Below are 26,904 nucleotides of genomic sequence, written 5' to 3'. Positions count from 1 at the left end.
TTCCCGATCCAGGGATGAAACCCACGTGTCTTACGTCTCCTGCACTGGCAGGTGGGTTCTGTACCACTAGCGCCAGTTGGGAAGCCCATAATAATAATAATATATGTTTTAACTCTCCCGCATTGTAGGCAGATGCTTTACCATCTGAGCCACTAGGAAAGTCATACTTTAACCTAATATATCAGAAATATTAGCATTTCAATATATAATCAATATAAAAATAGTTCATGAGCTAGTTTGACATCCTTTTTTTCATGCTAAGTGTTGGAAACTCAGTGTGTGTTTTATATTGTTCAGCACACCTCAGTGCAGACTAACTGCATTTCAGGCACTCGATAGACACCTTGGCCGTGACCACTGTGTGTCCTGGACAGCTCAGGTCTAGAGTGACACACCTCAGCCTCGGCACCACCGCTGTTGGGCCAGAATGACTCGCTGTCACCAGCGGTGTCCTGGGCGTTGTGCGACGTTTAGCAGCGTCCCTGGCTTCTCACGCCCAGATGCCAGTGCGCGCTCAGTCGCTCAGTCGTGTCTGACTCTCTGTGACCCCGTGGACTGTAGCCCGCCAGGCTCCTCTGTCCATGGGGTTCTCCAGGCAGGAATACTGGAGTGGGTTGCCGTGCCCTCCTCCAGGGGATCTTCTCAACCAGGGATCGAACTTGCGTCTCCTATGTCTCCTACACTGGCAGGCAGGTTCTTTACCACTAGTCACCCGGGAAGCCCGTGGATGTCAGTAGCAACCCCCAGCTGTGACACCTAGAAATGTCTCCAGATAGCCCAGCCGTCCCTGGTGGGCCAAGTCGCCTCCAGCTGAGAACCACTGGCCTAGTGGAAGGAAGCCCCTCCCGAAACTGAGGAGCCTGAGCTGTTGGCACTCCTGACAGCTGTAATGACAGGAACATCTGTCAACAGGGCAGAGGATGAGATGGTTAGATGGCGTCACCAACTCAAGGGACATGAATTTGAGCAAACTGTGGGAGATAGTGGAGGACGGAGGGGTCTGGTGTGCTGCGGACCGTGGGGTCGCAGAGTCGGACATGACTTAGGGACTAAACAGCAACACACCAAACGCGTTATCTCCTCTTTTCCTCCCCACAGACCTTGGAGATTGTGCTTGGGTCATCTCACTTTGTAGACGAGGAAAGTGAGGCTCCGAGAGGTGAAGCCATTTGCCTGATGTCACACAGGACCCAGGTCTGGTCCTGTCTGGCTCAGAACTCACGCTCTTAATCTCCTCTCTAACCTCTGCGTCCTCAGCCACTTCAGTCGTGTCCGACTCTTTGTGACCCAGTGGACTGTAGCCCACCGGGCTCCTCTGTCCATGGAATTCTCCAGGCAAGAATACTGGAGTGGGTAGCCATTCCTTCTCCAGGGGATTTTCTGAACCCAGGGATTGAACTCGCATCTCTTGGGTCTCCTGCACTGCAGGCAGACTCTTTATCACTGAGCCACTGGGGAAGCCCCTCTAACCTCCAGTTCAGATTGAATTAGATGACCGTCTTAGCCTGTGTCCCTCCCACCCCCCACCAGGGCCATGAGACACCCCCTGGAGACTTCACCCACCCCCAACTGACCTTCCGCTTCCCTCCCCACCCAGACACAAGTCCTGACTCAAAACCCCACGTGATGCCCCCGGGTCTCCAGTCTCCAAGGAGACACTGAGGGACACGGCGGTGGGCCTTCGGCCCCATCAGTGAGGGAGTGGTGTCCTGACCCCTCAGTCCTGAATGACAAAGATGCGTGAACAGACTGGCCTAGTGGAAGCAACACCCACCCGCTTTCCCAAGGTCTCTGGGTCCCCTCTCCTGAGATGCGCACAGGCCTCCCTCACTTCCAGACGCAATGCAGGGGCCTCGCCTGCCCCTTCCTCGGCACCCTCTCCCAGCAAAACCGGTCTTTTGGGGATGATGAGCTGACCCAGCGACATTCTGAGGGCTGGCCTGCAGCAAGCTAAAAACAGATGCACAGAAATAAGGAAGTAGGAAACGTTTCTGTGGACATTCACTGCGGGATCCTTGTTAAAGGCACTTGCTGTTTCCTCCCCCCGCCCTGCCCCCACTCAGCGCACTTATCTGAGGTCTGGCGCGTGTGCTTCATCTGCACAGTGTCCCCCAGCGGCCCCTCCAGCCGGCAGCTGCTGCTTCGGGGGGCTGGCCTGGGTCCACTCTGATTCTGACTTGTAGTTGGAGAGAAAGCGCTGAGTGAGCGGCACCCACATGTCAGTTTCATCCTGCCACTCACCTCCGCCAGATCCCCTGGGAGCCTGGAGAACAAGCAGCCTTGGAATAAGGTGACAGGGTAGTTGCACTCTGCCTGACTTGCCCCCTGACCCACAAGCCCTGGGTTCATGCATCTGACCAGGAGAGGAAGAGTTCTTGACTGGGTTGTGAGCTCTCTCCATACCCGTTTTCTGAGGGCTGCAGGAGCTTCAGGGCAGAAATGATGTCGTCTCTTGCCTCTGTAGGGCTTTCTCCTGGTTGCATTTGACCTCATGATGAGCCCATGACATTGGAAGCAGAAGTGATCCTGTGCACCTTCCTCTGAGATTCCCCAAGGCAGAGGCTGACCAGCCATTTCTCCCAGCAGGGCCTGGCCCATCACCCTCCAACAGAAGACAGGAAAGGGGGTACCAGGGAAGGAGTCCCAGACATCAGTGCAGTAAAATACTGGGCAAACAGGAGACACAGGCAGTTAAGTATCCTGCCTTGGGGCTGCCTGTGTGCTCAGTCGCTAAGTCGGGTCCAACTCTCTGTGACCCCAAGGACTGTAGCCCGCCAGGCCCCTCTGTCCATGAGATTCTCCAAGCAGGAATACTGGAGTGGGTTGCCATGCCCTCCTCCAGGCGATCTTCCCAGAGACAGAACCCGCGTCTCCTGCATCGGCAGGTGGATTCTTTACTGCCGAGCCACCTGGGAAGCCCCCAGCCTTGGAGGAGAGCCTGCCAAATCTAAATTCAACCCCACGCCACTTCCTCGGCTCAACTCAGATCGCCTTCCCTCTGACTGTTGGTGTGAGTGTTTTACAAAGCATCCTTAGGATCCCAATCAAAGCGCTAGGGCCTGCGGTGCCTGAGCGCCCCTCCCACCAGGTATCAGGCCCCCTCCTCCTGCTGACCCACCTGCATCCACTCCAGCCTCGCTGGCTTTGTGGATGCTGCTCTTGGCCCCTGACTGCACCTCCTCCTCCCTGCTTCGGGGCCTCTGCAGGGGCTGTTCCCTTTGCCTGACATGTGGCCCCCAGACCTCTGTAAGCCTGGCAAGTCTCAGCTCCTGTCACCTCCTCCAAGCAGCTTTCTGAGCTCCTCCCCACCCACCCCGCATTGCGTGGTACCGACCCCAAGCCCCAGGTGCTCCCCACCTCAGGCCTGTTGCTTTTCTTTGTAGATCTTATTATTTACTTAATATTGCTAGCTAACTTATTCTGTACCAGGCAGCCTTATGGGCACTTTGTACATTCGTGACATATGTATTTAATAATTTGAGTTCAGTTGCTCAGTCGTGTTTGCCTCTTTGCAGCCTCATGGAACTGTAGCCTGCCAGGCTCCTCCACCCAGGCAAGAATACTGGAGTGGGGTGCCATTTCCTACTCCAAGGATTTGATAATTTATTTGTGTTTAAACCTCACAGTGGGCCTCCCAGGTGGCTCAATGGTAAAGAATCCACCTGCCAATGCAGGAGACACAAGTTGGATCCCTGGGTCGGGAAGATTCCCCTGGAGAAGGAAATGGCAAGCACTCCAGTATTCTTGCCCAGGAAGTCCCATGGACAGAGGAGCCTGGCGGGCGACAGTCCCTGGGGTTGCAAAGAGTTGGAATGACTTAGCGACTAAGCAGGAACAACAGACTCACAACAACTTGGTGAGCGAGGCGTGCTTGTGGGGGAAGTGCATCGGGGTGCTTGTTCACGATGGCACAGCTGCTCGATGGTGGCGCTGCGGAGCCCACGCCTCTGACTGCCCTGCCAGCCCGTCTTCTGGGACGGGTGCTGTAGAAATGTCCTCCCCCTGCTCGGTGCCTCCCTCGTTCCCGTGAGCCTCCTGCCCTCAAGTCACTGATGTCTCCTTGGTTGGCTGGCTGGCTGGATGTGGCCAGGGGGACGTATGGACTGGATTGTCACCAGGCTCCACCACCAGCCTCAGGGATGGGCACCGCTGGACAGAGTGGTGGAAGGCCAAGGGCGTGTGGCCGAGCTTGGCTGGGGCAGCGTTGCCCCTGAGAGAATGACAGAGGTGGAATTCAGGCCAGGCCAGGCCAGGTGGCCAGATAAATTCAAACAACACCCAGGGCCCTCAACTCTTAAAAACAAGGAAAGGCTCTGGTGCCAGGCTAGTCCCCGGGGAGTGGCAGCTCCCTGCGGTCGAGCCCACCGCCCCCTGCACAGCAGGGGTCCCCCAGACCTTCTGTCCCTACCCACAGGGCCTGAGTCGGGTGGGGGCACAGTGGCAAGGGCTCACCCCAGTGCCCACCCCCAGCTGGACAGACGCATGGTTCAGCTTCTGGGGAGGCCAGTTTTTGGCGGCAGCTCTGTCCTACACAGCCGTGCCCGGCCCCATGGCCAGGACACTGACGGCTTGTCTTGGTCACTTATCCAAAGACCCAGGGTAGGATGCCAGCCTTTGGTGTCCCCTCTATGGACTGATGCCCACCTGCAAAATAAGTGGGGGGCTTCTCGTTTGATCCTTTCCTGACCCAGGCCTGGCACTCGCCCTCGCTCACCAGGTATCCCTTCCCAGAGGATTTTTAGTGAGGACTAGAACTCTGGATCCTCTCCCAGGACGGGAACAGCCAGGCCTGGAGCTCAGAGAGCTTGAGTTTCCCCCACATCCTGCCTGTCAGTCTGTCCCTGAGACTCAGAGCAAATGCTTGCCCTCTGTGGGCCTCAGCGTGCTCATCTGTAAAATGGGATGACATTAACACTGGCCTCGTGGGGTTATCAAAAGGATAGACTGAGATTGCATGGGGTTAGGACTTGAAACAGTATCCGCTCAAATCGGTCAGTAGTTTTCGTGAATTAGCATTGTGTTTTGTGCACGCTAAATCGCTTCAGTCGTGTGCGACTCTTTGTGACCCGCATGGACTGTAGCTCACCAGGCTCCTCTGTCCGTGGGATTCTCCAGACAAGAACACTGGAGTGGGTTGCTGTATCCTCCTCCAGGGGATCTTCCTGACCTGATTGAACCTGTATCTCCTGTGTCTCCTGCATTGGCAGGCAGGTTCCTTACCAGTATCAGCACGTGGGAAGCCCATTGGGTTTATTATAATATTATTAAGACAGATAATAATGAACTGTGGCCTCAAAAAGTTGAGAATGTTCATGGGAGAGAAATGTTGAAGACGTGTTAAGTGTTGTTTGAAGCGCTGGCACAGGAAGGGAGAGGGGGTCCTGGCTGATGGGATCGGGGAAGACTTCCTGGAGGCGGTGGCAGCCCCCCCGGAGGATGGACAGGGGTTCTCAGTGTGACCCAGACAGGCCATGCAGGAGCAAGGTACCTAGCAGGGAAGTAGGGACACTGCGGGGCAGAAAGGGCATAGTTTCTATAGCCTGGAGTGTAAGACTAGAGAGTGGATTCGTTTAAACCTGGGCTTTGAAGGCTGGGATCAGGCACTAACCTTTGTTCTGCAAGGAGTCGTTGCAGGTGTCTGGGGAGGGAGTGACCATAGATTAGATTGTTTCTTCCCTAAGGAGAGGGCCCCTGGGCAACTGGAGGCCCCAGTGCCTAGTGAGAGAGGGTGCTGAACCCACCAGGCGCAGAAGAGGGCTGGCAAAAAACAAAGGTCACAGTCTGTCTTCTCCGATCCCTGTCCAGACCAGCTGCCCACTCCAGGGCTCCAGCTCCCTCCACCCCAGAAGGCTCCGGGAGGGTGCTCGCCGTGGGGCTGCACGCCAGCCTGGCACCCACAAACCCCCTCAGATTCTGTAAAGACCTTAGGACAGGATGTCACACCCAGGCTGCCAGGAGCTGGGTTCACAGCGGAGTAAGCCCTGCTGGTGTTAACGAGGCCCAGGGCAGGTGGACGAGCCAGGGGAGCCAGAAGCCAGCGAGCTGCAGGCACGTCCTACCCTCAAGTCTGGGGCTGAGGGAGCGTCCCAGCCCTGTGAGGCCAAGCTGGCCCTCCCCACTGACTAAGGGGGGACCAGAGAGGCTGCTGGCTCCCTGGAGGTCACACGGCATCTGCGGGGCTGAGCAGATGTTAGGCTGCAGCACCCAGAATCCCCTTGGGCCAGGCACGGTGAACCCGCCCCTTCTACACCGGAGACTGCTTTCCAGTATTGCTCAAAGTCCCTTTGTGTGATGCCCGCTGACTGGCCGTGTCCCTCCATTTCCCCGGCCGACACCCCACCCCACGCCGCCGCCACGCTCCCTTGGACAGCTGTGGCCACCTTCCCACCGGCTCCCCCGTCCACCGCTCTTCTGACTCTGCCTCCCACCCTGCGCCCTGGAGGAGCCGTCTGCAGGCAAAACGCTCCCGTTTCCCTGCAGTGGCCTCGGGGCCCCTCGCCCTGGCCTGGGTCCTCTCCCCACTGCTCTCCCTCTGTCGCGCTCAGACTCCAACCACGGTAACCTCCTTCCCGTTTCTCGAACATGCTGGGCTCGCGTCCACCTCAGGCCAGCACCCACGCCGTCCTTGCTGCTTGGAAGTCTCTGCTTCTCTTCATCTCGTCGCTTTGGGCAGATTCAGCGGTTCCCACGCTGGTCCCTGGACCAGCAGCTTCACCTGGGAGCTTGTTAGCAGTGCAGTCGCCTCGCACAGTCTGTGTGTCACGTCTTCCGTTTATACCCTTTGAATATATGCAGTTCTATTTGTCAGTTCTCCAGTAAAGTTGCGGGAAAGAAATGCAGGGTCCCAGGCACCTTCCCCAGTCTGCTGAGTCAGAAACTCTGGGGGTAGCCTGACAATCTGTATTTTAACAGGCCTTCCAGGTGTGGTCAGTGCAATTCAAATTTAAGAATCGCTGATGTAACTAACTCTAAGCTATAATTTAGAGTGTAAAATTAAAACTTCAACTCAAATGCCGCGTCTTCCAGGAATCCTTTCTCGACCTCCCAACCAGGACCTCACGGAACCCCATACTTCTCCTTCAGAGCAGTTTCCACAGCTGTCATCGTATCTGAGCAATCCATCAAGAGCCTTTCTCTTCCACTAGAGTATTTGCTCCATGGCCCCAGGAACGTATTTTCTGTTTTGCTGTATCCCAGGACCTAGCACACGCCTGACCCATAAAAAGTCCTCAATAAATATTGTCGCGTGAATGACCACATACACAAGTCCCCTCTTCCAACCCTTCCTGGGGCTAGCATTCACTTACCACGCGCCTGTGCTAAGCCAGGTGCTGAAGGTGAGAGAAAATACACTCTCTGCCTCCAAGAAGATGAGCTGCCACCAGGGGAAATAAACATGGATGGAGCCAAATCAGTTGAGTTGAGTCATCTGAGAAGGATGAGTTGCCAGGCGGAGAAGTCGGGGGAAAGGGTTACAGGCAGAAGGACCGGCACATGCAAAGCCTGTGGTGAGCTCGAACGGCGCCGGGAGTCGGGCAGGAGGGGACGTTGCAGGCAGTGAGGTGGGGAGCTGCTCTGGGATGCGGTGGCTGAGTGCCACTGGGTGAGTGTCAGGCCCCAGAGTTTGAATTTTGCTGTTCGGTGGTCACTAAAGAGCCACTGAGTATTTTCCAGCAGGCAAGGAACCTGACTTCTTTCCTTTTTTTTTTTAAATCACTCTGATAATACAGTTTGGAAAACAAGAAGGGTGGGCCTGTTCATTCATTTGTTCCTAAAATACATACACTGAGCGTGGCCATGTCCTAGGTGCTGGGATATGGTGGGCAGTGCAGACGCGGCCCCACCTGTCCTTCTGTCCATGTAACTTCTGCCTCTTTCCCGTAAGCCAGAGGCCATGGCCACGGCAATCCCTGCTCTGTCCCCTCCATAACCCCCGAGCCCCTCCCTGCAGCCTCCAGGGAGAAGCGAGATGCCCACAGGCCCTGGCTCTTGGGTTTCTGCAGGGGATTCTAAGAGGTTCTTCCTGGGGAAGGAGGCAGCCAGCAGGCTCCACGGGGGACAATGGGTGCCTTTGTTGCTTCTGCCAGGGCCACTCCAAGAATAGCTGTTTGCTCAGCTCAGAGCAGGGCTGGGCCGGGAGGGTGTGGGGCTCCAGAGCTCCAGTGCAGGGGAAGTTTTCACCCCCAAGCCTCTGGGGCTCCTCCAGCTTCTCTCTGCCTCAGAGGGATGGAGGAGGTGGCAGCATCACTCAGAGCAACCATTGTCAGAGCTGGGCCCTAAAGAGCATCGGGCCCTAAAGAGCATCCTGCCCCGTGAGCGCACACAGCAGCTCTGTATGAGATGTATGCAGAAACCCAACATAGAAAACAAGATGAAGTAACAGTGGCTCTGGTTAAAGGGGGTGGGCATCTGGCAGAGAGATCCCCAGCTGGTCAGCCCTCCCGCGCCACCCCTCTGTCCAGACCTGCGCCTCTGCACTCCCCAGGCTCCAGCCACCCTGGTCCCATCCTGTCACTTGACTCTTGACGAAACAGAGAAGACAAGTGCTTCACCCAAGGCCACCCAGCAGGTTTATGGTCAAACCCAGGGCTTGCACTGGAGTGATATCTCCTAGACCTGAGTGCACAGCTACCCAGACTCCCATACCTGTCTTCTTTTAAATCATGCAGCCATGTGCCACCTGAAAGTATCTCACGGGTACCCACACCTCCTTTTGGGATTTCCTGCCTGGCACGTCTAAAGGGTTCACTTCTGTCCTGCTCAGAATGTGTGAAGACGTTAGTCATTCAGTCACGTCCAACTCTTTGTGACCCCATGGACTGTAGCCCACCAGGTTCCTCTCTCCATGGAATTTTCCAGGCAAGGGTACTGGTGTGGGTTGCCATTTCCTTCGCCAGGGGATCTTCCTGACCCAGGGATCAAACCCAAGTCTCCTGCATTGGAGGCGGGTTCTTTACCGACTGAGTGACCAGGGAAGTCCGTCCTGCTCAGCGCCACCCCCTCTGCTGAGTGGGTGTGATGTGCTTAGCCCTGTGCTAGGCTCTGGAGGAGCGCAGACCTTGCCCTCAGGGTCTTACAATCCAGAGGAGACAGACATCCCGTGGCAACAGGAGACACACCCCACCCCGAGGAGTGAAAGACAAGGCCTGTGGGACAGGAGGGATGGATGGTCATCCTTCATCTTATGGGTTGACAAGTGGACGCTCAGAAGGTGCAAGGGACACACTCAAGTCCCCCTCAGCACGTCAGTTGCGAAACTGGGGTTGAACCCAGATTTTTGGCGCATATCCCCCCAAGCCAGGGTTTCTGCCTTCTGCTCAGACTCTGTGCCACAGCAGACCACAGCCAAGTGTCCCCGTGAGGGGCTGAGTGGTTTGGAAGAAGACAGACAAGAAACAGAGTGACTCTGAAACTTTTTTACAGTCTCCTTTTCCAGCCCTGGGCATGGGGCTGCCCAACCCTTGCCTACTCTCTCCTGACAGTGCCCGGGAACACAGTCGTCTTCAGCAGTAACTCTCAGAGTCTGTGGCCTGGATCAGCGAGGCCCTGCCTGGTGGTCTCTGCAAACTCACACTCGCGGCCTTGGCCATCCTGTCCCAGGACTCTAAGTGCCAGAGTACATTGCTCTGGTGGTTCTCGAACTGTGGTCCGTGGACCAGCAGTACCAACAGTTTCTAGAAACATGGTAGAAATGCATGTTCTCAGGCCCCACTTCAGGCCTTGTTGTTCAGTTACTAAGTTGTGTCCCAGTCCTTGCGATCTCCTGGACTGCAGCACGCCAGGCTTCTCTGTCCTCTGCTATCTCCCAGAATTTGCTCAAATTCCATTGAGTCAGTCCTACTATCCAACCATCTCATCCTCTGCTGCCCTCTTCTCCTTTTGCCCTCAATCTTTCCCAGCATCAGGGTCTTTTTCAATTAGTCACCTCTTCGCATCAGGTGGCTAAAGTGCTGGAATTTCAGCTTCAGCATCAGTCCTTTCAATGAATATTCAGGGTTGATTTCCCTTAAGATTGACTGGTTTGATCTCCTTGCAGTCCTAGGGACTCTCAAGAGTCTTCTCCAACACCACAGTTCAAAGCATCAATGCTTCAGCACTCAGCTTTCTTTATGGTCCAGCTCTCACATCCATACATGACTACTGGAAAAACCACAGCTTTGACTAGACAGACTTTTGTTAGCAAAGTGATATCTCTGCTTTTTAATATGCTGTCTACGTTCGTCATAGCTTTCCTTCCCAGAAGCAAGCATCTTTGAATTTCATGGCTGCAGTCACTGTCCACAGTGATTTTGGAGCCCAAGAAAATAAAATCTGTCCTGTCATCCACTTTTTCTTCTTCTATTTGCCATGAAGTGATGGAACAGGATGCCATGATCTTCGTTTTTTGAGTGTTGAGTTTTAAGCCAGCCTTTTCACTCTCCTCTTTCACCCTCATCAAGAGGCTCTTTAGTTCCTCTTCACTTTTTGCAATTAGGGTGGTGTCATCTGCATATCTGAGGTTGTTGATATTTCTCCCTGTAATCTTGATTCCAGCTTGTGCTTCATCCAGTCCAGCATTTTGCATGATGTACTCTGCATATAAGTTAAATATGCAGAGTGACAGTATACAGGCTTTTCTCCCAATTTTGAACCAATCTGTTGTTCCAGTTCTAACTGTTGCTTCTTGACCTGCATACAGGTTTCTCAGGAGACAGATAGGATGGGCTGGAATTCCCATCTCTTCAAGAATTTTCCACAGTTTATTGTGATCCATGCAGTTAAAGGCTTTTGTGTAGTCAATGAGGCAGATGTAGATGTTTTTCTGGAAATTCCTTGATTTCTCCATGATCCAGTGAATGCTGGCAATTTGATCTCTGGTTCCTCTGCCTCTTTGAAAACCAGAATCTGAAATGCTGAGAAGGGGCCAGACAATCTGTGTTTTGACAAACACTCCAGGTAATGGTTCTGCTGCTGCAGCTGCTGCTCCTGAACTCTGAGGACCACTGTTCTAAAGCTCTCGTTCATCCCTGGCCACTGCCCCAGGCGCATTTCTGTTATGCCAGCCGGACTCTCTGAGAATGGCACCCACAAGTCTGTAGCCGTTAAAGAAAGCAAAGGTTTAAACGGCACCCGTTGGTGATTCTGATGCCCGCTCATAGTGGGGAACTCTGGGAGCCCAAGAGCACCAGGTCTTCGAGATAGCAGCTGTGCCTTGGAGGCAGACACTCGCACCTATATCTTAGTCCTAACCCCACGAGAATCCGCTTAAATCCCTCTGAGCCCTCTTGAGCTTTTGGGAACCTTCAGACTGTGGGCTGGAGATTTAGCAGAACCCTCAGCCCTGGGTGCCTTCCTCTGTCTCCCAGTCCTTCCTGTTCTCACCCTGTAAGTTGGAGTCTTAATCTGCTTGAGCTGCCGAAATAAAACACCACGGGCCCAGTGGCTTAGAAACAAATGTTTATCTCTCCCAGGTCCGTAGACTGCAGTCTGAGATCAGAGCACCAGCCTGGTTGGGCCCTGGTGAAGGCTGTCACCCTGCTCTGCGCCCAGGGCCTTCCGGCTGTGGGCTCACACGGCCCCTCCTTGGTGCCCGCGGGGGAGACCGTACTCTCTCTGCCTCTTCTTACGAGGAGACAAACCCTATCACTTAGAATTACTCTCGTGACTTCATCTAATGTTCAACGACAATCACATTGGGGGTCAGGACGTCAATGTCTGAATTTGGGAAGACGCAAACGTCTAGTCCACAGCAACCAGCTCAAACCAGTTATTTTCCCGCCCTGAAATCTTGATGGCTTCTCAAGAATTCTAAGACTATTTCCCTTTCAGTAAAAAACTCCTCCAGAACCCCAAGGCATGACCCTCGAAGAGGAGAATTCCAAGCCATGAAAGCTGGGGCAGAAAGGAGGAATCTGTGAAGAGCCAGCCCGCCCCTGTCCATTAAGCTCCTAGTTCACGGCTCCGTCTCTGTGCAAACCCATCCCCTGGAAGCCTGCCTCCTCACTGGCAGCCAAGCTCCCCTGGTCTCCAGCTCAGACACTGAACAGGCCTTGGGAGACAGAGTTCTAGGCCCAGCACCATCTTGGCTGCAAACTCAGTCCTCTGTCTGAGCCTCAGAACCCCACCCTTCCAGTAGCAGCTGGCTTCCAAGCTGGTTGCCCATCAGAAATACAAGGAATCTTGTTAAGAATTAAGATCCCCGGGAGGGATGACTAGGTGGAGCACAGGGGATTTTTAAGGTGGAGAAACTATTTTGTACGGTACTATAAACGTGTATACTTGATACTGTACATTTGACAAAGCTCGTAAGACTGCAATACAGGGTAAACTATGCTGCTGCTGCTGCTAAAGGGACTCTAGTTAATAATAATACATCAATATTGCTTCATTAATTACAACGAATGTACCACACAAATGCAAGATATTCATAATATGGGAAGCTCCACAGAGGAGAAGGGGTATATGGGAACTCTCTATACTATCCAATCAACTGTTCTGTAAACCTAATACTTCTTTAAAGACAAAGCCTACTAATTAAAAAAAAAAAAAGCAGATTCCCCAGGCCCCAACCTGGAGCATTCTGAATCAGTGGGTGCAAGACTAGCCCAGGGAATCTGTATGTTTCTCTTAAGTTATTTATTTTTGGCTGTGATGGGTCTTCATTTCTGCTGGGCTCTTCTCTAGCTGTGCGAGTGGGGGCCACTCTTCACCGAGGTGCACGGGCTTCTCACTGCAGTGCTGCTCCTGTCGTAGGGCATGGGCTCTGGGCGTGAGGGCTCAGTAGTTTGGCTTCCGGTTCTGGAGCCCAGGCTCAGCAGTTGTGCACGGCCTTACGTGCTCCTTGGCACGTGGGATCCTCCCAGGTCAGGGGTCGAATCCATGTCTCCTGCATTGGAAGGTGGGCTCTTTACCACTGGCACCACCTGGGAAGCCATAAGCACATATACTCTTTTTCAGATTCTTTTCCATTCAGTTCAGTAGCTCAGTCGTGTCCGATTCTTTGCGACCCCATGAACCGCAGCACACTAAGCCTCCCTGTCCATCACCAACTCCTGGAGTTCACCCATACCCATGTCCATTGAGTTGATGATGCCATCCAACCATCTCATCCTCTGTCGTCCCCTTCTCCTCCTGCTCTCAATCTTTCCCAGCATCAGGGTCTTTTCAAATGAGTCAGCTCTTCGCATCAGGTGGCCAAAGTATTTGAGTTTCAGCTTTAGCATCAGTCCCTGCAATGACTATTCAGGACTGATCTCCTTTAGGATGGACTGGTTGGATCTCCTTGCAGTCCAAGGGACTCTCAAGAGTCTTCTCTGACACCAGAGTTCAAAAGCATCAATTCTTCGGCATTCAGCTTTCTTGATAGTCCAACTCTCACATCCATACATGACCACGGGAAAAACCATAGCCTTGACTAGATGGACCTTTGTTGACAAAGTAATGACTCTGCTTTTCAATATGCTATCTAGGTTGGTCATAACTTTCCTTCCAAGGAGTAAGCCTCTTTTAATTTCATGGCTGCAATCACCATCTGCAGTGATTTTGGAGCCCCCCAAAATAAGGTCTGACACTGTTTCCACTGTTTCCCCATCTATTTCCCATGAAGTAATGGGACCAGATACCATGATCTTTGTTTTCTGAATGTTGAGCTTTAAGCCAACTTTTTCACTCTCCTCTTTCACTTTCATCATGAGGCTTTTTGGTTCTTCTTTACTTTCTGCCATAAGGGTGGTGTCATCTGCATATCTGAGGTTATTGATATTTCCCCCGGCAATCTTGATTCCAGCTTGTGCTTCTTCCAGCCCAGCGTTCCTCATGATGTACTCTGCATATGAGTTAAATAAGCAGGGTGACAATATACAACCTTGACGTACTCCTTTTCCTATTTGGAACCAGTCTGTTGTTCCATGTCCAGTTCTAACTGTTGCTTCCTGTCCTGCATCCAGGTTTCTCAAGAGGCAGGTCAGGAGGTCTGCTATTCCCATCTCTTTCAGAATGTTCCACAGTTTATTGTGATCCACACAGTCAGAGGCTTTGGCGTAGTCAGTGAAGCAGAAATGGATGTTTTTCTGGAGCTCTCTTGCTTTCTCCATGACCCCGCGGATGCTGGATCTCTGTTACAGGTTATTATTGTTCCCTGTGCTCCTCAGTAGGCCCTTGTTGTTTCTCTGTTCTATGTACAGTAGTCGGTATCAGTTCATCTCAGCCTCCTCATTTATCCCTCCCACACTGAAGGAATCTGTATTTTTAGCCAGTGCCTTCTTCACTACCGGGTGATTACCGTACAGCTGAATCCTCTGGGAGACCCGGCAGCCTGGGGAGCCTTGCAGCCTTGCCCCCTCCAGGGGCCTCCTCCTGAAGGCCCCCGTCCCGCCTGCCCAGGGGTCCCTGTGACGCAGCCTCCTCTCTCCCTGCAGCGCGGCCCCTGCGGGGGCCCAGACCTTCAGCCTGAAGCACTCGGAGCGCGTGCAGGTGGAGGTGGTGCGCGACGGGCAGGCCGAGGAGGTGGCCACCAACGGCAAGCAGCGCTGGCCCCTGTCACCCAGCACCACACTGCGGCTCACCATGAGCCAGGCGAGCCCCGAGGCCAGCAGCGACAAGGTACCGTGGGTGGGGCGCGCTCCTGCACGGGCCTGGGGGCCGGGGGCCACGCCGGTATCAGGACGGGCCAGATCCGCGCGGCCTGGGGAAGCCGAGTATGGGCCACACATGTTGGTTTCAGTTTTCTAACGACCACATTAAAAGAGCAAAAGGAGAGACCTCCCCGGTGGTCCAGTGATTAGGACTCCATACAGTCTCTGCAGGGCTCATGGGCACGATCCCTGGTCAGGGGACTGTTAATAAGGTTTCCCTATACTGGGTGACATGGCCAATAAGCAAGTAAATAAAAGGGCAGAAAGAAACAGACGGATTTAAGTTTGATGATATTTTTTACTTAACTCCATATATCCAGATACTGTCATTTCAACGTGACATCAATATAAAAAACAAGACCAAGGTTTTTTCCACGCCGAGTCTAAATCTTCTATGCTTTTCACACCTGTAGCCCATATCAGTTCAAACTAGACACTTTTAAGTGCTCAGTAAACACTCAGCTCATGGCTAAAGTCACAGAAGGATGAATTCATGGCAGGTTAGCGTCACGGGGCTCTAGTACAGACTCTCAGACTACTGGAAGCGACAGCCATGAGCGTCCTTGGTCTCATCGTGTATCAGATGGGATGCTGGGCGCCCATGCCCAAGAGGTAGAGCCGAGACCAGACCCTTTCCTCCCTGGGTTCTCTAATTATTAGCATGAACGTCACATGTGTCCCATGTCAGTGATGGCACTGGGCATTGTCCAGTGAGAACAGCCTAAGCCCCATCGCTGCCTAGTGGGAGCTAGATACACACCCAGGTAGAAGTGGGGACCAGCAGCAAGATGCACCGGGGGGCAAGTAGCAGACGACACCCTGGATGCTCTCTGAAAGAGGGGAGCCCCCTGTCTAGTTGGATATTCTGAGAGAAACAGCCCACCAAGCCAGGAGTACTTCCTGGAAGAGAGGGTTCAGCTGGTTAGAGCGGATCGGCTTGACAGACTGTGAGGTGCTCCCTGCAGGTCTTCCTGCCTGTGACCTGTGACCTCTGTTCTCTCCCTCCCGTGTGCCCCATCCCCGTCAAGGTCACCGTCAGCTACTATGAGGAGGAGGGGATCACGCCCGTGGACCAGGCTGGGCTCTTCCTCACGGCCATCGGTGAGTCTGCGTGGCTCCGGCCTGGGTGCCTTTGTTCCCCAGGAGCTGGCATTGCTGCCCTTCCCAGGAGCCTGGGCTGTTCTCAGTGCTGCCGGCCTGGCACTCGGAGCTTCCTCTAATAATGCAAGCCTGGGAGGTGCTGCGGGGGGGAGGCATGTTCTGGTCCTCCTCTGTGGACTGTGGGGAGAAAGAGCCAAGGCTGCTCCTCCCCCGTCTCTGCCCTGCAGCCCGGAGAAGAGCTCGTTTGTCGAGAGGGGAATGGCCTGTCTACGAAGGCTGCACTGTCCTTCCCAGCCCCAGCTACACCCCTGCCTTCCCCAGACCCAGCCCTCAGGGTGCGAAGATGCAGCCTGGGTCCTTAACCCACCTCGTCCTGGCCCTTCAAGGACACTGAGGCCCAGAGAGGCTAGGGACCTGGTGCAAAGTCACACAGCAACACAGTGCCGGTTGGGTCTAGAGTTCAGGCTCATTCCTTTGCGGGTTCTTCCCATTTGCACAGCACTCCCCTCCCCTGGATGCCAGGGCGCCTGGGATGCAAGGTTCCGGGGCTTCACTCCCTGGAGTCTTCTGCAGTGAAGGTATTACTTGTCCTTTCAGTTTAGCTCCTATAATGTTCAAGCCGGGGGACATTTCAGTGGTCCTTAGTTTAACATTGACAGAGTGGCGACAGGTCAGGGGAAGGTAAGCTACGTGTTCCTGACAGTCAGCTATGTCCTGAGGGCGGTAAAAATATTTGCTGAACAGCTGCTCTGTGCCCAGGACTTTGGCGCTGAGCTGGCGTTTACTGAGCACTTGCAGTGTGCCAGGCTCCAGCGCTAGGTGGCTAGCTATGATGAGCTCAGTCTATTCTCACATCTGCTCTAAGAGCACATGCTATTATAGGCCCCATTTTACAGATGAGAAAACCAAGGTTTGCCTGGGGCCACACACCAGAAAGCGGTCTATGGGACACCCGGCGGTTCTAATTATGTCATATTCTCCCCGGGTGGGGGGTCTCAGAATTCCCCCCACCAAACTAGTTCCAAAGCCAGCCCTTCCTTCTCCAACCCTGTGCTTTTAGCCTCAGACAGGCTCGATGGCATTGCTTTCCCACTTCTGAGCTGATTCCCAAACGGGCTTGACTGCCGGTCACCTGCCCCTCTTTCTGCACTGAGGGAGGGTGCCTGGTCTCGGGGGCTGGTCCTCAGGGCTCCTCAGCAGGGGAGGGGCCTCCGGAGACGAACTGAAGCTTCCAGCGCTGCCGCTGAGGGCTGGCATGTGTGCGCCTCACGGGTACACGGTGCCCCAGGCTGTCTCAGGTGACCGTCCCTAGGAAACTCAACCCACAGAGGCGAGGACACTTGATGATGTTAGCGGGAAGGGCAGCAGCCCCGAGCCTAGCAGAGGAGGGAGCTCCCAGGGGGCTGATGATGCCACTGACGAGGCTACCACCAAACACAGCGGGCCCTGGACAGGCGGCGCAGTGACACCGTGAGGAGGCCGGTGCGGGCCCAGGACTGACGATGTAGTGACACCGTGAGGAGGCGGGCGCGGGCCCAGGATTGACGGTGTAGAAACACCGTGAGGAGGCTGGTGCGGGCCCAGGACGGGCGGTGTAGTGACACCGTGAGGAGGCGGGCGCGGGCGCAGGATGGACAGTGTAGAAACACCGTGAGGAGGCGGGTGCGGGCCCAGGATGGACGGTGTAGGCGCGGGCCAGGACTGATTGTGTAGTGACACTGTGAGGAGGACGGCGCGGGCCCAGGACGGGCGGTGTAGTGACACCGTGAGGAGGCGGGCGTGGGCCCAGGACTGACAGTGTAGTGACACCGTGAGGAGGCCAGCATGGGCCCAGGACTGACAGTGTAGTGACACCGTGAGGAGGCCAGCGTGGGCCCAGGACTGACGGTGTAGTGACACCGTGAGGAGGCGGGCGCGGGCCCAGGATGGACAGTGTAGAAACACTGTGAGGAGGCTGGAGTGGGCCCAGGACTGACGGTGTAGTGACACCATGAGGAGGCTGGCGCGGGCCCAGGACTGACGGTGTAGTGACACCGTGAGGAGGCGGGCGCGGGCCCAGGATGGACAGTGTAGAAACACTGTGAGGAGGCGGGCGCGGGACCAGGATGGACAGTGTAGAAACACTGTGAGGAGGCTGGTGTGGGCCCAGGATGGACAGTGTAGGCGCGGGCCCAGGACTGATTGTGTAGGAACATTGTGAGGAGGCTGGTGTGGGCCCAGGACTGATTGTGTAGAAACACTGTGAGGAGGCGGGTGTGGGCCCAGGATGAACAGTGTAGAAACACCGTGAGGAGGCTGGTGTGGGCCCAGGATGAACAGTGTAGAAACACTGTGAGGAGGCGGGTGTGGGCCCAGGATGAACAGTGTAGAAACACTGTGAGGAGGCAGGCGCGGGCCCAGGATGAACAGTGTAGAAACACCGTGAGGAGGCGGGCCTGGGCCCAGGATGAACAGTGTAGAAACACCGTGAGGAGGCGGGTGTGGGCCCAGGATGAACAGTGTAGAAACACCGTGAGGAGGCTGGTGTGGGCCCAGGATGAACAGTGTAGAAACACTGTGAGGAGGCGGGTGTGGGCCCAGGATGAACAGGGTAGAAACACCGTGAGGAGGCTGGTGTGGGCCCAGGATGAACAGTGTAGAAACACTGTGAGGAGGCGGGCGCGGGCCCAGGATGAACAGTGTAGAAACACTGTGAGGAGGCGGGTGTGGGCCCAGGATGAACAGTGTAGAAACACCGTGAGGAGGCCGGCGCGGGCCCAGGACTGATTGTGTAGAAACACCGTGAGGAGGCCACCGCGGGCCCAGGACTGATGGCGCAGTGACAGTGTCAGGAGGCAGGCATGGCTTCCCTGGTCCTTCGGGGGTGGAGAATCCGCCTGCCGATGCAGGCAACATGGGTTGGGTCCATGGGTTTTTGGGAAGATCTCCTGGAGGAGGAAATGGCAACCCATTCCAGTATGCTTGCCTGGGAAACCCATGGACAGAGGCTGGCCGTCTACAGTCCATGGGGTCACAGAGTCAGACCCGACTCAGCGACTAAACAACAGCCATGAGGCAAGTGAGGGCGCCACAGGGCTGAGGCTGGGCGGGCGATGCCGGAAACGTGATGAAGGCCCAGGCTCGTCCTTCCTGCTGGCTGACGCCCTCACTGAAGAGTCATTTCTTTAACTGCCACAAGTTCCAGATATTTAGGCTCCATGGGTCAGTAAAATGTCCCCTTCCCTCCCCACCAAATTAGTAAACCTAACAATTCTGAAGGTTGGCCAAAAAAAAAAAGACATAAATAAAGCAATTTACCATCAATTATCACCATCGTGTTAACATGTTAGCACCTAAATAGTAGGCAGGGCATAATCTCAAAACAGAAGACAGTCATTCACATTGCAGAAGTAAAGCTTTATGAAAAACTCACCCCACTGAACTTATGTTTCACCAGGGAGCCTGGTGAAAACTAGGTTTCCCTTGGGACCCACCCACTGGTCTGTCTGACCCATCTGGGTCTTGTCTTCCCTCAGGGATCTGCCCCCAGGAGCCCCACGGCATAAGGGATCATTTGGGGGTGGCGGCTCAGAGGCAAGAATGCCTTGAATGACCCAGGATGGTGGGACTGTCCCCCAGGGATGTATTAGTGTCCATCTCACCCTACTTCTGTCCTGAGTCTGCACTGGGTAGAAAGAGCCCTGGCCGCAGAGTGGACAGAAATACAGTAGGTCTAAGTTCTGGCTCTCCCGCCTCCAGCCACATTATGACCACCATTCTGCTGCGCCTCAGTTTCCTCAGCTGTAAAATGGGTCTCCAGTGTACGCTTGCCCAGTGCTTATAGGGACTCGGTGGGACGGGGCCTCCCCAGGCCTGGCAGGGTTCAGGTGCTCGGGCCCTGCCCTTTGCTTTGTCCCTCCCTCTCCGGGCGGGGTCCCTCTCATGGTGGGGCAGCCCGTTTCCTCTCTGCCTGTGCGAAGCTGCAGAGTCTTATTGTGTCTCAGCCTTCTTCCTGGCATCAAGAAGAAACTCACGATGCCCGCAGTCAAATCAGGCTGTGGTGCTCGGCCCCAGTCTCGCCAAAAACCTGATATGCCCTCCCTCTCTAGACCTCACTTTTTTTTGCGAGGGGGAACTGTGCCACTTGGCTTGTGAGGCTTTAGTTCCCCAACCATGGATCAAACCTTTGGCCGTGAAAGCACAGAGTCCTAAGCACTGGACCACCAGGGACTTCCCTGGACCTCACTTTTTCGTGGCTATAAAGTGAGTTTCGAGCTCATTGATCCCGGAGAGACTCCGAGCCCCTGGGTAGGGCTGATTCGCAATGTCCTCGCTGTTAAGGGGGTTCAAGGGGAGGATGGTGGAGAGAGGCATAGCCTCACCCTCTGCCGAGGTCCTGCAAATGGAGTGGCACATGGACAGGACCCTAGAGGATTTTTCACATCAACCGAAGGCCATCGTTCCTTGCATCCCCTCCCAGACCCAGGATAAACGCCCTCGGTGACTGTCAGGGAGTCCCCAAGCTGCCCCGTCAGGCAGGAAGGCCAGGCGCCCCACCACCATCCAGGGGCTGGCAGCCGCCAAAGCGCTCGTGCGGAAGCCGAGGCCGGTGTCTTGATTCCCGGGGCAGGCTGCCTTGAGCGCAGTCCTGGTGACATTTCCAGTTAATCTGCCCCACACCCTGGGCGCCACCTGACACCTTGGGGCTATTCTGGGGAGCTGAGGCAGGATTTGGAGCCTCCGGGAAATGTCTGGAGCCCGGAGGCCCTGAAACAGATGTCGCCTCCCCCTCCCCAGGGAAGACAGAGCTGCTCTAGGAGGCAGAGGCCTGGGCGGGCCCGCAAGCCTGCTCCCATCCCCTCAGGAGCATCCCATAGGAATCCAGTTAAACTGGACCTTGAGGGAAGCTTTGAAGGGGAGAAGTCCTTGAGGAATGGCTTGTAACTTGGGGGAGTTTCCGAGGGACGGCGGCGGGGTGAGGAGGCCGTTCCAACTGACCATGAAGTTTTGTCAAGAGTCACAAGAGAGAAGGTGTCAAGCACCATGGGAAGTCAGGAGTTGGATGATAAGGGAGCCTGATTATGTGATTTTATGGGAAGTCAGTGAAATTTGTCCCAGTTGAATAGACGGAGAAAAATATAGTAGGCTTATTATTCGGTATTACAGAGCTTGCCTCAGGTGAGGAGGAGACAGGCTAGGCAAAGAACCCCTGGGTTTTTAGAAGCTGTTTGGTGCTCTTTTTTATTTATTTATTTTTCCGCTTGTGCAAATATTACATTGATAACAAAAATTTAATGTAAGAAATTCATAATGGGGAATTCCCTGGCATTCTGGTGGTTAGGGCTTGGCACTCACCACGGGTTCTGTCCCTGGTCAGGGAACTAAGAGCTCGCAAGCCACATGGTGCGGCCCATAATAACGAAAAGTTCACAATGAAGTACAGGGAAACGCTCCTGATTTCTCTCCTGTGACCACTGCTTTCATGGACCACAGGAGCCGTGATGTGGTGGCACCTTGCTGCCTAGGGACCAAAGCCATAGGGTCGCCAGGGTGGGGAGTTGGCCTCTCCTCTGGGAACGACCTCTAGAGGAGTGAGTCCTGGGTTTTGAAAGGCGGGCTTTGGTTTTGGAAACAACCCAGGGCAGAGGTCAGCCTGAGACTGTGGGGGAAACAGCCAAGGGCAGGGGTCTGGAGTCCGAGACCCGAGTGCAACCCCTGGCTCTGCACCATCTGGGGTCTTCACGGTCACTGCCCTGCTGGCTACGTCGCTTCCTCCTATTTATGGCAGGATGGCTGGGAGGGTGGTGACTGAAGGGAAAACACCCATGGGACGTGCTCTCCTGTCCACAAAGAACTGTACACCCAGGAGAGACTGTTATCTTGAAAATCTAAGAGTGATTCCTGGAGGAGGCTGGGTCTGCAGCAGGTCCCCTGGGAGAAGCCTCAGGAAGGCGGCCTCCCCAAACAGCAGCGCTCCCTGGGGAGGCCCCACCGGAAGGTCCGTGACTGTCGGAGCAGCAGCAGTCCCGGTCTTCCCTCTCAGCCTTCCGCCTCTAACGGAAGCTGGTGGGGCTACCTTCTCCACTTTCTCCCAGAAGTCTTACCCCGCGTCAGCCCGGTTTGCTGACAAGTGACATCTCCAAGTCTGAGTCTGCTCACCTGTAAAGTGGGAACAATCGTATTTATCTCATAGGACTTCCCCTGGTCGCTCAGACGGTAGAGTCTACCTGTCAATGCGGGAGATCCGGGTTCGATCCCTGGGCCAGGAACATCCCCTGGAGAAGGGAATGGCAACCCCACTCCAGTATTCTTTCCTGGAGAATTCCATAGACAGAGGAGTTTGGCGGGCTACGGTGCAGGGAGTCACAGAGTCGCATACCGCTGAGCAGCTAAGCACACACGTATAAGACTGGGGGCTCCTTGAAAGCAGGCACTCCAGCCCGACTGCCCGCCCCGATCCCCAGGTGTGGGGCCTGGAGCACAGTCGATGCTTAGCAGTGATTTGCTGTGTGAATGGGATCGATGGGAGGAGTTTATATAATTATTCCCTACAGCACCTAACATGGGGCTGCAGAAGCGGGGACACTGCCTCCCTCTCCCAAGGACTCAGTGCCCTTAGAACCCTTTTTCACCTCCTTCCAGACCTGGAAAAGCCACATTCAGGGTGAGGAGGGAACTGGGCTATGGGCAAAGGGAGGCCCTCCGTATAATCCCTGATTTAGGAGAGAGAGGAGGCACGCCTGCCCCTCCAGGGAGACAGCTCGGCTGCCAACGGACCGACCAGGAACCTAGTCGTTCTCATCCAGCTCCGACCTCCGTCCAAGTTGAGCTCAGCCTGAGGCCAAGCCCACGGGCCGTCCTTGACCCGGACCGTCCTTGACCCGGACCATCCTCGATCGACCCAGCTCGCCTCACTCTGCGTGTCGCTCCCACCACCTTCCCAACAATTCCCCTGCCTCGCCCTCTTGGTCTCTAATTCAGGGGGCCCTGTTGCCCCCAGGGGACCTTTGGCGATATCTGGAGACCTTTTGGTTGTCTCAGCTGAACTCCCAGATCTGTCCGGTGTGGCTCATCCCACCCCGCACCCAGAGATGTAGAGGAGCAGCAAGGGGGCGGGAGACCCCAGACCCACCTAACAGCACCTTCGTGAGTTTTGCGGTCTGCGTGGTGTCTGCTCGTGTCTCCATCCAGCAATGGGGTGTTGAGGCAGGGGGTTGGCTAAGGGGACCTCAACACAGCTCTTCCCTCAGGTGAGCTGTACCCTAACCCCGTAGGCCCTCCTCCTGCCAGCTCAGCAGCTCACCCACGTGTCTGTCTGCAGAGATCTCCCTGGATGTGGATGCAGACCGTGATGGCGTGGTGGAGAAGAACAACCCAAGAAAGGTACCTAACTCCCAGGGCAGGTGGCCCTGAATGGGGGGCTTCCGGGGCCAGAGACCCAGGCTGGGGCCTGCAGGCCACCACGGTCCTCCCTGCAAACTCTGACAACTCTCACTTTACAGATGAGAAGACAAGTTCCCAGACACACACACACCATTGACAGAGCCCACCGAGGAGCAAGCTCCTTAGAGGGACAGCCACGGAGCTGATCCCCAAGTCTCAGTGGCTCCTTCAGAAGGTGGGGACACCCAGTTCATGCAGTTGGTGTAAAGGATGAATGTCCTGCCACAGAGGAAGTGCTGCCAAAGCATTTGCTCTTATTTTGCCATTTTGTGTTTTTTTTGGCCATCGGGAGCAGAAGATTGCAATAATCATTCCCAGTTCAAGGCGTGTCCTCTCTAACGATACACACACACCCTCTTCCTAGCTTTGTTTATTCATTTTTTGTTCATCCGGGCTTTCCCGGTGGCTCAGATGGTAAAGAACCCGCCTGCAGTGGCGGGGGGGGGGGGGGGACCCGGCTTCGATCCCTGGGTTGGGAAGATCCCCTGGAGGAGGGTATGGCAACCCATTCCAGTGTTCTTGCTGCAGAGTCCCATGAAGAGAGGAGCCTGGCGGGCTGCAGTCACGGGGTTGCAAAGATGGTAAAGAACCCGCCTGCAGTGGGGGGGACCTGGCTTCAATCCCTGGGTCAGGAAGATCCCCTGGAGGAGGGTATGGCCACCCACTCCAGTGTTCTTGCCTGGAGAATCCCGTGGACAGAGGAGCCTGGCGGGCTGCAGTCACGGGGTCGCACAGAGCCGAGCACGACTGAGCACATTGTCCATCCGCCGTCCACTCACTTGCTCGTTCGCTCGTTCTCCTCGACCCGACACTCCTCTCCCGTTCCGTCCCCTGCGAAGGGCCCCTTGACTGATTTCCAAGTGTCGTTTCCGTTCTTGTGATTCTTGCGAAAAGTGCGGTGCGGTTGCTGCTGCTGCTGCTGCCAAGTCGCTTCAGTCGTGTCTGACTCTGTGCGACCCCATAGACGGCAGCCGGCGAGGGTCCACCGTCCCTGGTGCGGTTAGGGTGTGTTTTTAACTCGTGCAGACAGCAACGTGCTCTCCAGGTCATCGTCCTCAGCCCCGATCTGTTTTGTTTTTAATTGAAGGAGAATGGCTTTACAGTAATGTGTTGGCCTCTGCCATGCATCAACATGAGTCAGCCACAGGCACAGATGTATCCCCCGCCTTGAACCTCCCTCCCCGCTCCTCCCAGCCCAGCCCACCCCTCTGGCCCTGGTTGAGCTCCCTGAGTCACACAGCAACTCCCCCCGCTGGCTGTCTAGTTCATATATGGTCGTGGGAATCTCAACCCCATTTTTAAGTTCCACTGGTTTGCTCTGTGCACCTTGGGGCTTCTGTTTTCCATTTTCTGCTCTTCTAGAGCACTTAGCTGTTTGCCATGGGCATACACTACTTTTATAATAACAACCTGTATCCTGGTTTAAATTATATAGAGATGGATACTTTAAAATCAGTAAATACAGCCCAGTGAGAACCCTGGGGCCTGGCAGCCAGCTCCAAACTCTCCACGCACCTCTGGAGGTTCCTCAGGGCTGTAGGAGAGCCCGCTCCCCAAGGTTCCTGGTTGGGAGGAGGCGTCCGCCCAGCCCTGCCTTCCTGACACCAAGTCAGCCCCACAGATCTGTGTTCAGTGTCTGCAGCCACACGACGGCAGGCCCCAGGGCGGCCCCGAGGCGTCCTGCTTCCCCCGAGGAGCTGGGGGGTCACCCAGCCCCTGTGGGCCTGGCCTTGCCCTGACTTCCTTCATCTGGGCCAGTGCAGTTCAATGTGTTCTTCATTCATCTCATAAATATTTTTTAACTTTATTGAAGTATGGTTGATTTACAGTGTTGTGTTAACTTTTGCGACACCGCAAAGTAACCAGATCTACCTATAAATTCTTTTTCATGTTCTTTTCCGTTACGGCTTATCACAGGATGTGAATACAGCTCCCTGTGCTAAACAGTCGGACCTTGTTGTTTAGCCATCCTGTATATACTAGTTTACGTCCGCAGATCCCAGACTCCTGGTCCTTCCCTCCCCACCACCTCGGCAACCACAAGTCTGCTCTCTGTGTCTGGGGGTCTGTTTTTCTTCTGTAGATGTGTTCATCTGTGTCGTATTTCAGATTCCACATGTAAATGGTGCCACTGCTGTTTGTCCTTCTCTTTCTGACTTACTTCCCTTCGTGTGACACTTTCTAAGTCACCACGTTGCTGTCAACAGCGTGTGTCATTCTGTTTAGCAGCTGCGTCATACCCCACACCCTCTTTATCCATTCGTGGTTGATGGATGTGTGGGTTGTTTCCATGTCTTGGCAACTGTGACTAGTGCTGCTGTGAACGTGGCGGAGCATATATCTTTTCAAATTATGGTTTTGTCTGGGAATATCTGCAGGTGTGGGATTGCTGGATCATGCAGCAACTCTATTTTTAGTTATTTAAGGAGCCTCCGTTCTTTTCTCCAGAGTGGCTGCATCAGTTTACACTCCCACCAACAGTTCCCTTTTATCCACACCCTCTCCAGCATTTGTTATTTGCAGACTTTTTAACGATGGCCGTTCTAACCAGTGTGAGGTGCCTCGTTGTTGGTTTGATTCATCCCATAAATATTTTTTCAGCATCTCTCATCTTTCAGGACTGGGTCAGGCCTGGGGGATGCCCAGAGCAGGAGAGACAGGCAGCCCCTGCCATCAGGGCGCCTGTAGCCCAAGAGGGGTCGGGGGGCACGGTAAATCAAGAGTGACTCTGGCGGCGGTTTCAGCACAGTTGTCCTGAGTCCGCCCCAGAAGGAATGCGTACAGTGTCGTAAGTGTGAACCCAGGGAAAGCTGCTTTGGTCTGGAATATCAGAGAGGCTTCCAGGAGGAAGGAGTGGTTATGCTCTGTGACCGGAAGGAGGGGTGGAGTTGGCCAGGTGAAGCAAGACAGGACCGCTTTCCAGGCAGAGGGAGCAGCGCAGAAGGCCCCAACTTGGAGTCTCTGGGAGCCAGGAGGCAGTCAGCGAGGGGGAGGCAGATGGAAAGAGAGGCCAAGGTGGGCGGGTCTCACGGGCCCCACAGCCTGCGGTGAGGGCGGGCAACTTCATCCCCAGTCAACAGGGGGCCCCTGACAAGGCGTGAAGCAGGGAAGCAACGCGATCCGGTTGGAGCTTGTCCTAATATCGCTCTGGCCGCAGTCTTGAAAAGGGATCGCCTTACAGGCCCCCCTTGGAGCACGCAGAGTGAGTTTGAAAATGGCCGGGCGTCCGTTCTCCCAAGAGCCCTGAGCCCTCTGGGTGCCTCTGTTTCCCTCCAGTGTTATTGAGATATAACTGACGTGCGTCAGTGTGTGTGTTAAGGTACACAGCAGAACGGCTTTATTTATTTACTTAGGCCGCGTCGAGTCCTAGTCGCAGCGCTCGGGATCGCCGTTACATCGTGTGGGCTCTTTCGTTTCAGCGCATGGACTGTGGTCGTGGCGCATGGGCGCAGTAGTTGTGGCTCGCGAGCGCAGAGCACGCAGGCGCAGTAGTTGTGGCTCGCGAGCCCAGAGCACGCAGGCGCAGTAGTTGTGGCGTGTGGCTTCAGTGGTCTGGGGCACACAGCCCAGTGAGCGAACTCACACACGTCAGGAAATGGTCACCGCACTCAGTTCAGTGTAAATCCATCATCTCATATAGATACAGAATTGTTGTTGCTCAGCCACTCAGTCGTGTCTGACTCTTTGCAACCCCGTGGACTGCCGCACACCAGGCTTCCCCATACTTCACCAACTCCTGGCATTTCCCCAAACTCATGTCCATTGTGTG

The 26,904-nt window shown here is 54.9% G+C and overlaps 1 protein-coding gene across 2 annotated transcripts in view; it reads left to right on the top strand.

Moving 5' to 3' along the window:
- Positions 1-26,904, top strand: part of PADI2 (peptidyl arginine deiminase 2) — a 55,975-nt gene that overhangs the window by 2,092 nt on the left and 26,979 nt on the right. The window contains exons 1-4 of one of the 2 annotated variants that reach the window (XM_088842916.1): positions 6,915-7,508; positions 14,397-14,580; positions 15,641-15,713; positions 23,014-23,075. In XM_088842916.1, coding sequence (XP_088699042.1) covers positions 7,495-7,508; positions 14,397-14,580; positions 15,641-15,713; positions 23,014-23,075 — 333 coding nt within the window. In that variant the 5' untranslated portion in view covers positions 6,915-7,494. Of the gene's footprint in view, positions 1-6,914; positions 7,509-14,396; positions 14,581-15,640; positions 15,714-23,013; positions 23,076-26,904 lie in introns of those variants that run through there. The other variant, XM_088842914.1, reaches the window with a different exon arrangement.

The sequence above is a fragment of the Moschus berezovskii genome, chromosome 2 (genome assembly GCF_049115385.1).
Source record: "Moschus berezovskii isolate FMDL1 chromosome 2, NW_MosBer_1.0, whole genome shotgun sequence".
Taxonomy (NCBI): domain Eukaryota; kingdom Metazoa; phylum Chordata; class Mammalia; order Artiodactyla; family Moschidae; genus Moschus; species Moschus berezovskii.
This window is presented reverse-complemented; position numbering and strand designations above follow the sequence as displayed.